At 42.3% G+C, this 16,030-nt stretch overlaps 1 protein-coding gene across 8 annotated transcripts; it reads left to right on the forward strand.

Moving 5' to 3' along the window:
- The first annotated feature begins 698 nt into the window (after positions 1–698).
- Positions 699–15,995, forward strand: l3mbtl2 (L3MBTL histone methyl-lysine binding protein 2). 8 transcript variants are annotated; one of them, XM_042083284.1, is made up of 18 exons: positions 699–4,719; positions 4,881–5,291; positions 5,508–5,670; positions 5,939–6,072; positions 7,066–7,177; positions 7,412–7,491; positions 7,792–7,909; positions 8,086–8,220; positions 8,498–8,586; positions 8,930–9,179; positions 9,603–9,670; positions 10,365–10,469; positions 10,751–10,898; positions 11,193–11,275; positions 11,435–11,669; positions 14,000–14,098; positions 14,829–15,026; positions 15,381–15,995. In XM_042083284.1, exons 2-18 carry the CDS (start codon positions 4,896–4,898, stop codon positions 15,527–15,529), a joined length of 2,562 nt encoding a protein of 853 aa, XP_041939218.1. In that variant the 5' UTR covers positions 699–4,719; positions 4,881–4,895; the 3' UTR covers positions 15,530–15,995. The 8 variants fall into 8 exon arrangements, with proteins under 8 accessions (XP_041939218.1, XP_041939220.1, XP_041939219.1 ...); XM_042083286.1 differs by having other exon boundaries at positions 699–4,309; XM_042083285.1 differs by having other exon boundaries at positions 699–4,258.
- Positions 15,996–16,030: the final 35 nt, after the last annotated feature.

Here is a 16,030-nt window from a genome sequence, read left to right on the forward strand (position 1 = left end):
CTCAGCACTCATGACACCCCCCCCCCCCCACACACACACACACACACACCTACATGACTTTTAGCACTTTTACATCCCTCTCCCTATGCTACAGACCCTTTATTTATTTTCTTATTTCATCACACGTCAAAACACACACACACACACACACACATCTGACTTTCTCCAACTTTTGCACATGTCCTTGATTGCCTAGCCTTTCTGCACCCCACCCCCAACACACACACACAAAACACACACACTTACATCATCACTGTCATCACCTCACATACATACAGCACACTGCTTGCTACAGTAAGCCTCCTCTACATACTTGCTGCACACTGCCCTCACCTACCCACACACACACTACACACACACACACAGTCGCTGCTCCACTCCCCTCCCGCCCACACACACATCTTTACTGTCATCACTCACATACATCATACATACAGTACTCTGCTTGCAATAGTAAGTCCCTTCACCATACTTGCAGTACACTGCCCCCCCCCCCCTCCCCTACAAACACAGCACATTATTTCATCAGGAAGCTTCTCCAATACACATCCCCAACATACTTACAGCACACTGCCCCCCCAATACACAGCACATTATCTCATGACATATTGCACACTGCCCTCTCCCCACATATACAGCACACTATCCCATCTCCCTTGTCATCCCCCCAACACACACACCAAGACCATTGACATGCTCAAGGTGCACTACATAGAGATATAGTTCGGTAGGTGCAAAATGGACAAGCCAGACTTGGTCATGGTGCTAGGTGGAAAGCATAGGCTACAGCACAGAAGACACAGATAAGATAACCAGCTTTGTTCGCGAATGGCAAGCAACATGTTTAACAGTGAGCAAGCAAGACGTTCAACGGTGTCTCAAATTAAATGAGGACAATGGATATACTGGCATGGTGTTGAGAAGAGGAAGTTCAGCTGGAGAGAGGCCATGGATCCTAACCACATTACATTCATTGTAGCCACTTATGATGTTTTTCCAACTCAACAAAACCTCAATCAGTGGGGTGGTGAAGACAAAAGCTATCAGCTGTTTTGTATGGGTCATGGCTCTTTAAAGCATATTTGGTTATAAAATAGCCTGACCCAGGATCGCTACACCTGGAGACATAGTCAGATTTTAAAATCACTGGTGTGTTTGCATGAGAACAGAGTTAAATCTTTGCTAGGAATTTACAGGAACAGTAGAATTTTGTTTCTGAGAGACGGAAAAGTGGCCATTGGGCAAATACAAGCAATATACAGGAAGTTGTGGCAAAGCACAGGATTAGAAACTCCTGGTGGATGTCAGAAAGCAACTGCAAGTGCCACAGTATATTGTTGTGACTGCTTTGAAACCAGACATGGTGTTGTATTTAGAGTGTGAGTGCATTGTCTGCTAACTTGAAAGAAAAGGAAGAAGTCAACGTATGCAGAACTAGCAGAAGTAAAGGAACATGGCTGGCAAGCACACACATGCCCACTAAGTCCATGTCTGTGTGATCAAAATGTCTCTCTGGAACTTCAAAAGTCTCAAGTGGAGCCGCCTTGGAGTGGCGGTACACTTTAACTTGCTGGCATTCCATGCAGGCATCTGCCCACTTACAAACATCTTTCTTAAGGCTGTGCCAAACGGACTTTGCTCCCACCATCTTCTGTGATGCTTTCCTGCTAGGGTAGGAGAGGCTGTGAATGGTGTCAAATACTTGCCTGCACTAACCATATTGTACAATAGGCATGGGCTGGCTGTAGAGAGCACTGAAATTTTAGTCTAATAAAAGAAAATAATTTTGCACCAGAAGTTGAGTGTGTGATGAGAGTGTTTCTTTTGATTGAAATCATTAATCAGTTGGTTTATCTCAGAAATGTTTACCCCTTTGTTTTCCCCGCTGCATGACAAATGTGTGTTGTAATCTCTGAAATGAAGGCAAGTTGACTCTGCTATTGGGATGACCAAGGGTCAGACGTCTTGGCCTGGCAAAAGAGGCTTGTGGTCAACAGACATTGATCAGAAGGGTCAGTGGTGGACAAGCGTGGATTCACCAACACCACCTTAGTGTCAGTGAAAACCTGAACCCTCCCTAGTTTGGCAGCCTTTCCCTTGAGCACCAAATAAAGTGGACGCATTAAGTGTGGAGCTGAAGAAGTCAATGGAGCACAACCCAACCTGGCATTTGGCTGGGTTGATGAGCACAAAGCCACTCAAATAGGACCCTGAGGTGTTCTACATGTTCAACCCTGGATACTGCCACTAAGATGTCGTTCAGGTAAACAAAAAGGAAAAGCAAGTCACAGAAGACACTGTCCGTGAGCCGTTGGCAAGTCTGTACTGCATTATTCAGGCAGATGAACCCAAATAACTCAAACAGGATGATAACAGCAATCTTAAGGACATAACTTTCCCAACGCTCTGGATACAGCTACTATTGTCAGCCTCCAGAACCGTTGAATTTCCAAGTCTGTTGCGGGCAAAATGCTTACCCATGCCCCAGTGCCACAGAGGAAATGGGATTTGAAGGATGCATTGGTTACGAACCACAAACTGTCCACACAACCAACGGCCGTCACAGCTAGTGAGCCTCTTCATTTCCAGACTCCTTGGAATGACAGACTAGGCAACACCTGGTAGTGTTGGGGCTATGACAAGCATGGTAGTAGCCCTTCTTTCTTCTGCTGCACTGTAATGATGACCGCTCTCTCTGGGTCACCCATTTAACGGGGAAATAGAGACTGAGAGCATAGGTTTAATGGCCTGCACAAGAGAACTTTTTAATCATGATCAAAACACTTGTGTCAGTTCAAGTGCACAGAACAACGGTGCAACCCAAAAAACATCATTAATTAAAGATACAACAACATTGTCAACCGTATGACACTGCATTTAGAATGCCACATGCATAGGCTACATACACCAAGCTTTCCAGTTTTATTCATATTCTGTAGATGTTTGTTAAAAGATTTGTTCACGTACATTCATAGCCTGAAATATATAACACGTTCTTCTTAAAGATGGCAAAAGTACCTTTTTATGGCCATTGACAGTAGGCCTAATTCAGCCTTTAAGGGTAAAATGATATCCTATCCTCCATAATATATTATATACACAGGCCTATATATTACTCTGTTAAAATATTTTACTCCAATTTGTCAACAAAATGAAACAAAAATATGGAACCTGACTTTTGTTCGAATTTCTGTATTTGAAAAGCATGCACATTAGCTAGATAATGCCTCTTGTTTAAATTTAACATTTCAGGAAAAATTATGGTTTAGTGGGCCTAAACCTAAATCCTACAAATGAATATTTACAAGAACATTTGGCCTGGACATGTATTGCTAGCTTTGGAATAGGCTTAGCCTGGGTGAATCCAGACAAACCTGTTAGCAAATTTGAATTTGCTTTATGATGACAGATAGAGCAGTGCATTCAGCACAACCAGTGGATTGTGATGGTGACAGGGTTAAACAGTTATGGACGTGTATTTTCTTTGAAATTGAGTAAACAACTGTATTTAAAACCTTTGTGTAGCCTACAGGAAAGATGTAGGCCTACTTGCTGCACCTCTGAAAATAATTGTATAGTTTAATGAACCAATTTATGTTTAATTTCACTGCTGATTATGCCCCTGGAAGTAGTCATAAGTCACTGGAGCCTTTCCAGACACACTCTCAATCCTAATTGAGACTTAAGAACCAGGCTAGGCCTACTCCCTTACAGACTGGATTCTCCAGGAATTCCACAAACCTACATCAATGAGTGTGAAAGGCTTGGGAATTTGTATGTATAGTGATGATGATGGTAGGTTATTTACAAAGTCATCTGCGGTAGTAGTTGCTTTTTTGGCAGATGATAGGGCGTGGGTGGTCGCGGCAGGACATGTTCAAAAGTTAGGTTCTACCGAGATTTGAACTCGGATCGCTGGATTCAGAGTCCAGAGTGCTAACCATTACACCATAGAACCTCTATTTGGAACGTTGCACGTCTCGGATCAAATTGAAAAAGTAATAGCATTTCCTTACAGTTCTTTAGATATTGGTTCTAACATATTTATTTTTTAAGAACTGCACTATGTAGGCCTACGTTAATTAAGACAATAGCGTGTATTGTGCACTTAAAACGTCCACAATGTGTTGTTAACATGATCGTATGCCCAAACTGGTACCGCTTGGCGGCGATGTTGAGCCATGTAGCCTATGTTACGGTCTTGCGATTTTTAACATCGTCGAAGAAGAAATTGGAACGTTTTCGAGTGGTGGATAAGGTGAGTTGTATTTGATGTCTATCCAGGCGGTTTCACTTGTCATTAAAACAGGTAACATATATCAATGTATCGCCATATTCAGTTGTTTGGAACAACTTAGGGTTTAAATGTGTCTAGAACTGTCCAGTCTATTTTTATTGAACTCTGATGCTCTGTGAAAAAGACCATGCCATGGATTGTTGGGGATGGTCCGTCCGAAGGCAGGATAGTTCTCGTGTTAGGATAGTTAAGCTAAAGTCTTTAAAATGGTGAAGTCTTCATACGCAAGTCTTTTTTAATGTCCCTGCATACACCAGTTTGAAATATGGTGCTCTCAAGGCCATGTCTGTTATGTGGCACCCTTCAAAGTCTGACTTGGAGACCACTCATGCTGCTGAGCACAGATGAAGGCTTGGCGTAAACCTACTTTTTTTAACCCACTGTAGTACGCAAGACTTGCAGTAGCCTTAAAGAAGACAGAGGCAAGCTGCATTTGCCATTCATTAAGTATCATGTCTACATTAAATGGAGTAGCGGTATTAATCTCATGTAGGCTATTTCATTCTCCATACACAGCCATTCATGTCATCAAATGTCACAAGGATATTCTTAGCACACTCATTATGTTTCCTCTGACATCCAGCATTAGGCGAAGACCATGCCGAACCGCTGTTGTGCATATGGCTGTGGAAAGTCCTACGATCAGAATGTGACACTCTTCCGCTTCCCCAAAGACCCTGAGGACTTTCAGAAATGGGAGAAACAGGTTCAGAGGACCCGCAGTAACTGGGTCGCCAAACCCTTCTCCCACCTGTGCAACGAGCACTTTGGCAAGGACTGCTTCGAAACCAGACCCAACTTCATTAACAAGACCCAAGGAAACAAAGGCCTGAAGCTGAAAGAGGGGGCCGTGCCGACCGTGTTCATCCGCCCCCCGTGCAGATCCTGTGGTGGCCATGGCTCAGGCTGCCCAGTCTGCACCCCCAGAGGGAAGCGCCAGGGTCTGTGCATTCAGCCAAGGGATTGTGGCACGGTGTGTAACACCAACAGAGAGGCAGGTTACATAAGAATACTTCTAAACAAATGTGTGTAATCTAACGTGGAGTTACACAACTCATCTTGGATGACTTTGGTGTGGATTGTGTTTATATGCAGTTTTTATTATGGCTATTGTTTCGTTGTGCATACAACAGTATAATCTCTATGATTGCGCATACAAGCATATAATCTCCATAAGGGACAGGTGATTAATTGTTTTTCTCTCTTTCAGGATGATGGGCCTAAATGGGCTCCGGCTTTTGGTAGTTCAGAGGAAGAGGAGGAAGATGATGATGATGATGATGTTGATGAGGAGGAGGAGGATGAAGGTGAAGAAGACATGGAGGATGAGGAGGGAATGGAGCCATTTGATGAAAAAGACAAAGATCTTCCAGGTGAGAAGATAGGTGGGGGTTGTATAGGTGCACCGCAGTAATATGTGCGGTGTTTGGAAGATGATAGTATTTCAGGATATTAAGGAAATTAGAGGAAGGATTTTTATACCATTTTTATATATCTAGTGTTTGTGTGCCATTTTAAATAATCTGTATTTTATTCTCTCTTTAATCACTCAGAATATGCCATTGCTTTCACATACCACTAACAACACTTTAGTTGTTATTTCCCTCTCACTACTAGTCCCTCTCTACCCTTCTCCCTCAGCTGTCTGTGAGATGTGTGGGACCACAGGCACCAAAGGTAACTTCTACTCCAAAACCAAGCGATTTTGCAGTGTCTCCTGCTCACGGTCCTTTTCTTCCAACTCTAAAAAGTCCTCCATTTTGGCTCGACTACAGGTATTATGTCTCTCTCACTGTCATATGCCAAAAGTCTCTCAGCCTTCTATCTCTTTATACTTACCTGTGTTTTTCCTTCTATGGTAAACTATATTAGCAACTCCCATTTTGCCAAATGAGTGTGGAGAGTCACTGTGACCAAACAGAGTTCTAGGTGAACATTAATTATGTTGTTATTAGCCAATCTTTGCCCATGGTGAGATAGTGGATTATATGGAGTGCTTACAACGGTTGTACAGTGGTGTGTTTGCCCTCTTCCTGATTTCTTATTTTTTGCATGTTTGTCACACCATAAATGTTTCAGATCATCAAACAAATTGAAATATAAGATAAAGCTAACACAAGTAAACACAAAATGCAGTTATTAAATAAAGGTTTTTATTATTAAGGGGAAAAAAATCCAAACCTACATGGCCCTGTGTGGAAAAAGGGTTTGTCTCCCATGTTACATCATAACTTAACTGTGGTTTATCACACCTGAGTTCAATTTCTTTAGCCACAAATATGCCTGATTAATACCTGTTCTTAATCAAGAAATCACTTAAATAGGACCTGCCTAACAAAGTGAAATAGACCAAAAGATCCTCAAAAGATAGACATCATGCAGAGATCCAAAGAAATTCAGTAACAATTGAGAAAGAAAGTAATTGGGATCTATCAGTCTGGAAACAGTTATAAAGCCGTTTCTAAAGCTTTGGGCCTCCAGCGAACCACAGTGAGAGCCATTATCCACAAATGGCGAAAACATGGAACAGTTGTGAACCTTCCCAAGAGTGACCGGCCGACCAAAATTACCCCAAGAGCGCAGCTTTTTCACTCCACTGTTAACTTTGACAGTTACTTTAAATAACATGTTCCGGTGGACTATGAAAATCCTGTTGGGTTGAAGATTGAAAACATAAGTGGCATATCACAGTGGCCTTTCAAAAGAGTTGTTAGCTGCTAACTGTCAATAACTCACTTTGTTTGGTATGTTCCTTTGTATATTTACAGGGAAAACCGCCCACAAAGAAAGCTACAGTGTTGAACAAGACTGGTTTTACAGGTATCCTCCCCACCCAGCCTGTGGTACCTCCACAGGATGCTCCAGCTGTTGGGAAAGAGGGTGAGAAAAGTGTCTTCCTTCATTACAGTTTTGACTCTAGCAATTTACCTCTCTCTGTCTCTCATTTTTAGATTCAGAAAAGAGAACTATAAGAAACCCAAACTAGACACTCCACATGTACAGAACAAGAAGAACTATTTGAAAACATTTGCCTTTTATACATTATTACTCTAGGTCATGAAACATTGCAATGTTTCTAACACATATCTCTGCTTCTCCACGTCCCTCCCCAAGCAGCAACACCGAGTTTTGATTGGGGTGGTTATCTGGACAAACACGACAATCCTGCAGCATCAGTGTCCTCCTTTAGACATGTAAGGCTCTTCCATTACTCTAAAGGGATGTTTCTTTAGTCTTGTCATATGATCCAGTTAGATTCTGATGTTTGAATGAATTCCTGTTTTACTCTAAAAATCTTTTGGGTTCTGCAGTGGATTATGGTAGATGATTTCAGCTGGTTGATGATTTGGAGGTTTAGGTGGATGATTTCTTCTAAGTACCCTTCCTTATGAATGAATGAATGAATGAATGACTGATTGAATGACTAATTGTTTGGTGGGTTGGTCAACACTCTGAAACATGAGAAATTAACGTCAGGGTTCTGTTGTCAACAGGTTCCTCTTTCAGACAAGTGGGATGACATCAGAGAGGGTATTAAAGTGGAGATTGTCAACCACAAGGCTACTTTCCACGGCAAGGTCTATTGGATCGCCACCGTTATCAAACTAGCAGGTGAGACTGTGATGTTCTTCACTGGGCAATGGCTCTGTTTGTTATTTTTGTGTGATACTTAATGTTTCCACTGAGGTCTTAACCATTGAACTCAACTGCTAAATAAACCAGACTGATAAAATGTTTTTTGCACTGAAGAAATGGTTGCCTACTGGTGTGTTTGTATTCCTAACTAGGTTATAATGTCAAGCTTCGCTTTGAGGGCTTTGAAGAGGACAGCAGCCATGACTTCTGGTGTAACCTGGGCAACGCAGACATCCACCCAATTGGCTGGTGCGCTGTAAACAGCAAGCTACTCGTGCCCCCACCCTGTGAGTCAGCAACTTCTCAGGCTCCCTAGTTCACAGCTATTTTTTGTCTTCCTCTTTCAGTATTTGTTTACAGCTGTGTTGTGACTGCATACAAAACATTTAGCAAATCATATTATAGCAAATAATATATTATTTGCATACACAAACTATTGCAAAGAATGTACTGTATCTATCTCAGGTGTTGTCTAATACTAATTAATGGTGTACAACACATTCTGGGTATTAAATTGCGGTTACAGGGAATAATGATGTTTGGACTCCTCTTCCCCCACCACAGCTCTGCATCAGCAGCTGGCGGACTGGAAGACCTATCTGATGAAGAGGCTGGTTGGAGCCCTCACGCTGCCTGTGGACTTCCACATCACGGTGAGAATGGCAGCTCTAAACCCCTCTCTCATGGGTTTTATGGAGAGTGGAATTCAGAAACGTGCTTTATTGGTCAAGTGTGTTGATGGACCGAATTACTTTGTTTCCGGCTGTTGGTGTGAATTAATTTATATAATCTAACATCTTGACATCTGAGCATAATATAATCAACATTATAGACAATTAGACAAAATAGACAGTACAGGATAATCAGACAATGTTAATATTATTTACATCAGGACACAATATACAAATGAAATACCCACTGTATAAGAAAGTACCATAACTCATAGATTCACTTGCTGCCTTTTCTCCCTCTACCTGTCTCTGAATCTTGGATCAGTTGGCGGATGCGATGCGATGCCCCTTTCGCCAGGGTATGCGTGTAGAGGTGGTGGACCGGGCACTGGTGAGCCGGACGAGGCTGGCGATGGTGGACACGGTGGTTGGGGGTCGACTACGGCTGCTGTACGTGGTGGGCGGCCAGGTGGCCAAAGACCAGGAGTTCGCAGACTTCTGGTGCCACATATACAGCCCTCTGGTGCACCCAGTAGGCTGGTCTTACAATGTGGGCCACCTCATCAAGGATGCAGGTAAATGGAGCTTTGGATACAGTTTAGGCTTTCTATTTCTGCTTAGTTGTGCGCATTTATTTTTTTTTGTATGTTGTCCTTAGATGTCATTATAAACATAAATACATGTCCACTTATAAAAATGAAAGATTGGCTGTGGGCCTTTTTTGTTTGAGAATTCTCAACTGGTCACGGTCTGTACATTTTAGCAGGGTAGCTATTAAATCCTGAGATAACACAATGTGTATTGTGATTGAGCCTGGGATAGAGCTGCTGGCACACCACTGTGGTCATTATTTAAATCTTGTAATGAATGTAAGCTGTGACACAGTTGTGAATGCCTTGTCAACGATGTTATTTTTTGTAACATGGTTTGCTTCCCAACCATGTAAAGTTTTAAATATTTGAAGATGCTGTTCTTTTGTTGATTTGTATATGTAATAGGATATCCTGAGCACTCACCAGCACTCAGCAAGTTGTCTTCTGAAAGTTTCCCGAGTTTATTCAAGAAGGTGAGAGAGAAAGAGGGGTTTTTGCTTGTGGGTGCTGGACTGAAACGGCTTTATCTGTTAAACCCTGATTTGTGAGATTTTAAATCAAAGTCAGTTTGACACTACAGATGATTCTCAACATCTCATTCCACTTTTATCCAGACGACTCTCAACTGTATTTCCCACTGAAGTCTAGGGGCTCTCTACAGTCTCTCCTGGACTGTCTGGGGGATATTAAAGGCTGAATGGCAAATAACTTCCTCCAGTTAAACAGCAACAAAACAGAAGTTATGATCTTTGGCCCTCCCAAATCAAGACACACTCTAGTCAGCAAATTAGATCACCTTGTCCCATATTTCAAGTCCCATGCTAGAAACCTTGGTGTTATTCTTGATTCAGAACTTTGTCTTGACAAGCAAATCTGTGCTGTTGTCAAAAGCAGCCTTTATCGGTTTTATCAGTAATTGCCAAAAATCAAACCTTTCCTGTCTTTTAAAGATCTTGGAAAAAGTCGTCTATGCCTTCATTACATCACGACTGGACTATTGCGACTCTCTATACCTAGGCCTTCCCCAGTCCCTACTAAATCGTCTTCAGGCGGTTATAGTGTTGATCAGTTTTGCATTCTCTGCTCAAGCATGCTGTGCATTTTACACAGTGATGCTAAGTATGATGGCTGACTACTGGTGATACTGACTGCATGTATGTGTCTCAGCCCAGGACCGTGTACATGGAAGGTGGCTTTTTTGAGGAGGGGATGAAGCTTGAGGCCATTGACCCTCTGAATCTGGGGAACATCTGTGTAGCAACCGTGCGGAAGGTTGGTCACTTCTCCTTCAGTCAAACCGCTAGAAAGTGTTTTGCTTTCATGGTTTTTGACCTGCTGGGAATAGTATAGTTATTTTCTGCATAGCAAATTGTGTTGCCTTTTAAAAAAGGGTTTGCATTATGAGACAATGTAAAAAATTGGTATCTTTTCAAGGTTTAGTGTAGTCTCCTTGTGTTTCATTAAAATATTTTAAAGCAAATTCTTTTTGTACCTGAAATGTTATCATATTTAACCGTATTTCTGAGCTGTGTGGTACTTGTGTCTTGTCGTAGGTACTTCTGGATGGCTACATCATGGTGGGCATTGATGGTGTTGAGATCGGCGATGGCTCTGATTGGTTCTGCTACCATGCCAGTTCGCATGCCATCTTGCCCACGGGATACTGTGATAAGAACAACATCCCCCTCACCGTTCCTCCTGGTAAAGCTCACCTCTCTCATGGTCATGTGAGGTGAAGCACCATTTGGTTTAGCTGGGTAGAATGTCCCAAACGATATTAAACTGAATCCGGCCCTGAAAACTTAACTGACTTAAGGGTTGTAACAGAGCATTGTCTTTGAAACTTTATGCATTTGGCTTTAGATGAAGCCGTAAGTAGAGGTGTTTTTATAGAAGATCATTAAATATACAGTTTTTAAACCAACTAGACCTAAATAATCAGAATAAACATGGGTATTAGGTTATTTATTTTATACTTCTTTTTAATTCTAACAGGTCAAGACTCTTCAACTTTCACTTGGGATACATATCTGGCAGAATCGTGTGCAGTAGCTGCTCCTAAAAGGCTTTTCAACACTGTGAGTGCTTTGAGAGCTCCTCAATGAATATTTAGTTTACGTAGTTAATGTGTGCGTGCGTGCGTGCGTTCTCTAGCATCTCTTGGCTAGATACAGGAGGGGTGTGAGTTCCCCAGCTGTGTCATGTGTTTGCATGTCACGCCATTTGTTTGTCCCCAGGATGAGGTGGGCCACGGTTACATCCCTGGCATGAAGCTGGAGGCTGTAGACCTGATGGAGCCGCGGCTGGTGTGTGTAGCCACTGTCGAGCGCTGCGTGGGACGCCTGCTGCTCCTGCACTTCGACGGCTGGGAATCCGAGTTTGACCAATGGGTGGACTGTGAGTCTCCAGATATCTACCCAGTTGGCTGGTGCGAGCTCCATGCTTACCAGCTTCAGCCACCTCTCAGTCAAGGTATGGGGAGGACAAAGCCAGTGGCATTGTGTAGCTAGATTTCATGTAGTTTCTCATATATAGGTGCTGGTCATATAATTAGAATATCATGAAAAAGTTGATTTATTTAAGTAATTCCATTCAAAAGGTGAAACTTGTATAATGTATACATTCATTCCACACAGACTGTTTATTTCTTTTCATTTTGATGATTGTAACTGACAACTAATGAAAACCCCAAATTCAGTATCTCAGAAAAATAGAATATTGTGAAAAGGTTCAATATTAAAGACACCTGGTGCCACACTCTAATCAGCTAATTAACTCAAAACACCTGCAAAGGCCTTTAAATGGTCTCTCAGTCTAGTTCTGTAGGCTACACAATCATGGGGAAGACTGCTGACTTGACTGTTGTCCAAAAGACGACCATTGACACCTTGCACAAGGAGGGCAAGACACAAAAGGTCATTGCTAAAGAGGCTGGCTGTTCAGAGCTCTGTGTCCAAACACATTAATAGAGAGGTGAAGGGAAAGAAAAGATGTGGTAGAAAAAAGTGTACAAGCCATAGGGATAACCGCACCCTGGAGAAGATTGTGAAACAAAACCCATTCAAAAATGTGGGGAAGATTCACAAAGAGTGGACTGCAGCTGGAGTCAGTGCTTCAAGAACCACCACGCACAGACGTATGCAAGACATGGGTTTCAGCTGTCGCATTCCTTGTGTCAAGCCACTCTTGAACAAGAGACCGCGTCAGAAGCATCTCGCCTGGGCTAAAGACAAAAAGGACTGGACTGCAAAGGTATGTTCTCTGTTGAAAGTAAATTTAGCATTTCCTTTGGAAATCAAGGTCCCAGAGTCTGGAGGAAGAGGGGAGAGGCACAGAATCCATGTTGCTTGAAGTCCAGTGTAAAGTTTCCACAGTCAGTGATGGTTTGGGGTGCCATGTCATCTGCTGGTGTTGGCCTACTGTGTTTTCTGAGGTCCAAGGTCAATGCAGCCGTCTACCAGGAAGTTTTAGAGCACTTCATGCTTCCTGCTGCTGACCAACTTTATGGCGATGCAGATTTCATTTTCCAACAGGACTTGGCACCTGCACACAGTGCCAAAGCTACCAGTACCTGGTTTAAGGACCATGGTATCCCTGTTCTTAATTGGCCAGCAAACTCGCCTGAACTTAACCCCATAGAAAATCTATGGGGTATTGTGAAGAGGAAGATGCGATAGGCCAGACCCACAATGCAGAAGAGCTGAAGGCCACTATCAGAGCAACCTGGGCATAACCTCTCATAACACCTGAGCAGTGCCACAGACTGATCGACTCCATGCCATGCCGCATTGCTGCAGTAATTCAGGCAAAAGGAGCCCCAACTAAGTATTGAGTGCTGTACATGCTCATACTTTTCATGTTCATACTTTTCAGTTGGCCAACATTTCTAAAAAATACTTTTTTGTTGTCAGTTATAATCATCAAAATTAAAAGAAATAAACATTTGAAATACATCAGTCTGTGCGTAATGAATGAATATACAAGTTTCACTTTTCGAATGGAATTACTGACATAAATCAACTTTTTGATGATATTCTAATTATATGACCAGCACCTGTTTATAATATAGCATATGTTATAGGTACTTGTAGCGCATGCATGTGGTGAATGCAATAGGCCTTTATCACGGCAGCCCACGGGCAGCTGAAGCAGGGCTGTTCAATTTCCTGTTGGCAGGCAAACCACAGGTGTTCCTAAAAACATTAACGAGGCCTCTGGTTGAAGTAACTGTGGCCGAATCTGACACTTAATTAGAAACACCTGTGCTCACACAGGAACAGGGCTGTTCACTTCCTACTTCGGCTGCCGTGATAAAGGCCTATAGTTCTGCAGATGATGACAATCAGTCCCTTAGGCTTATGTTGTGTTGGGTTTCGGAAAGATCAGCTTTGATGGTGTAATGTAGTCTTTTTAAATACACATACCTGGCAGCAATCAAGCATGCGTCATAGAGATAAACCATCAGCATTGTGGTGCCCAAAAGAGTAGATAGATAGATAGATAGATAGATAGATAGATAGATAGATACTTTATTGATCCCCAAGGGGAAATTCAGGAATTACAATTGCAAAAGGAATTTTCATTTTGAATACAAAGGTATAAAGTGTAATTGTTTAAGTACTATGTAACATGAGAGTTTGTAAAACATTTGGCTGTGTGTTTCTTGTCCCAGCTTATGGGAAACTACTGACCTGTTTTGACTATCTAGGGGAAAAATGAATGATAACCATTGATGGATGTGGTAGTAGATAATGTGTAATGAATATTGAAAATTTATGTAGGTGTGTTTGGCCTCTTTGCAGAACCTTCGCAGGGGCAGGAGCGCAAGAAGACTAACAGACCATACTCAGGAAAAAAGAGTAAGTCTGCGCCAGGTAATAGACAGCCTGACAGCATCGAACGTGAGTTCATATCAGCCTGCTTGTGGTGGAAGTGGATGGGATTTAATAGCAGTTCTTAAAAAGAACCTTCATTTTTATGATTTGTAAGTCTGAATGTGTTTATAATTGTTTCCTACTTTAGTAGCAACTAGAGTTATCATAAGACCTCTTACCATTTATTAAAACAAACACAAAAACACACCTCTTCTTGCAAATCTTTTGGGAAAAAAAAATCTGCTAGGGTATGTAAACTTAAGAGCACAACTAACTGTCAAGCAATATATTCATCCCCAACCCTACTGCACCACTGTGTCTTCAGAAGTCTCAAAGTGATTTCCCTTTGTTGGTACATTTTCTGTGTATGTGGTTGGTATGCTTACACATTCCATGGGTGTTTTCAAGGAAGATGGCGCAAGCAGAAATGGATCTGGTTTTCTCTGAACTCTGAATCAGTGCTTTAAAGCACTGTCCAAAAACACTGTTTCACACTTCAAAACACTGTTTGTGGACAGAACATAATGGTGTGGTGTGGACATGCTGGGGACAATTTTAGTGGGCCTAATTCCATCGGAATCATTTTGATTTTCCACTCAAGCTTATGTATTATAAATGGTCTGAATGACTTGATGAGTTTGAGTGATCGATGTTCCCAACTTTAGTTTGCCCAGCTGTACATGGCAAAATGGAAAATAGTCAGTGGTTGAATAGTTGATTCAGTGTGGAGTTGTTCTTAACATTTGATGTGTTTCAGGGAAAAGGACCATGAAAAGGAAGAGTAGCTCCACCACACCACCCAAACAACCCCAGAAGCAGGATGATGCACCTTCCTCAGACAAGCAGGATGAGTCAGTCGACCAGGCTATGGAGGACCCATCCTCAGACAAGCAAGAGGCAGTCGACCAAGTTATGAACCTGAAGACTGAACCAGAGGAGGAGCCAACGGAGGAGAGTATGTGTGATTTAATTTACCCGTGGTCTTTTAAAAACCCCATGGGAGTTCGATACAGTATTCTTCCATTCTATTTAGGGATTTGCAGTCTTGTACACTACTAAGAGGATACATAGTTGACATTTCATATATGACTCCTGAAATAATATAAACTTAATATAAACTTAAACCGTATACAGAGGCCCAGAGATTCTTCCAGAGTTTAGCCAGCTCTGGATTTTTCAACTTCAATATGACCGCTTAACTTGCATCACTGTGTGGGTGTGTATACATAAGTTAGTGGTGTCTGCATTTCTTCATTGGTTAAATTTCTCTAATGTACATTATCTTCTGTTCCACCCGCTCCCCTAACAGTAATTGCTGTGAAGGTTAAAGTGGAGGAGGTGGAAGCGGAGATGCCCATCACCTCCTGCCCGTCGGACACCGAGGTGGACACCCCAGAACCATCAGTGGCTGACGTCAAGAGGGAGGAAGACGTGACACAAGTGGAGGGAGCGGTGTGACCCCCCTCCTCTCTGTGACCAGAACTCTGTGTAGTAGACATCCTCGGGTCTTTCAGGACTATGGCACAGTCATTAGTCGTGTTGCCTGCGGTTACGCACTTCAGGGCAGATGCGCAGTGGTCTTTTCATGATGGCCACCACCGTACAGACTGCATTCGGTGAGGAAAACCAAAATGATTCACAGCATCCCTACGAAGTGGTTGCTCAGATGTCCCCATTCCAACTCCAGATTGACTCAGTTCAGTCCTGCCTATTGTGTATGTGGGCTGTGTAAGCCGCTCAGTGAGATGTTACCTCCCCATTCATGGTTGTCTTGTATCACAGCTGTGGGATGCCACTTGTAATAGAGCAAGGAGTGCTCTATCACAGGAGGGATTATTACTTTTGTTGAAACTTGTCGAACAGTTATATCTGTTTAAGGTTGCTTAGAAGATAAATAACATTAAAGTGAACTTTGTGTAACTTTTTTAATGGTTTTGAAGTGTTGAGTTTGAGGAGTTT

This window comes from Alosa sapidissima, chromosome 24, assembly GCF_018492685.1.
Source record: "Alosa sapidissima isolate fAloSap1 chromosome 24, fAloSap1.pri, whole genome shotgun sequence".
NCBI lineage: Eukaryota > Metazoa > Chordata > Actinopteri > Clupeiformes > Clupeidae > Alosa > Alosa sapidissima.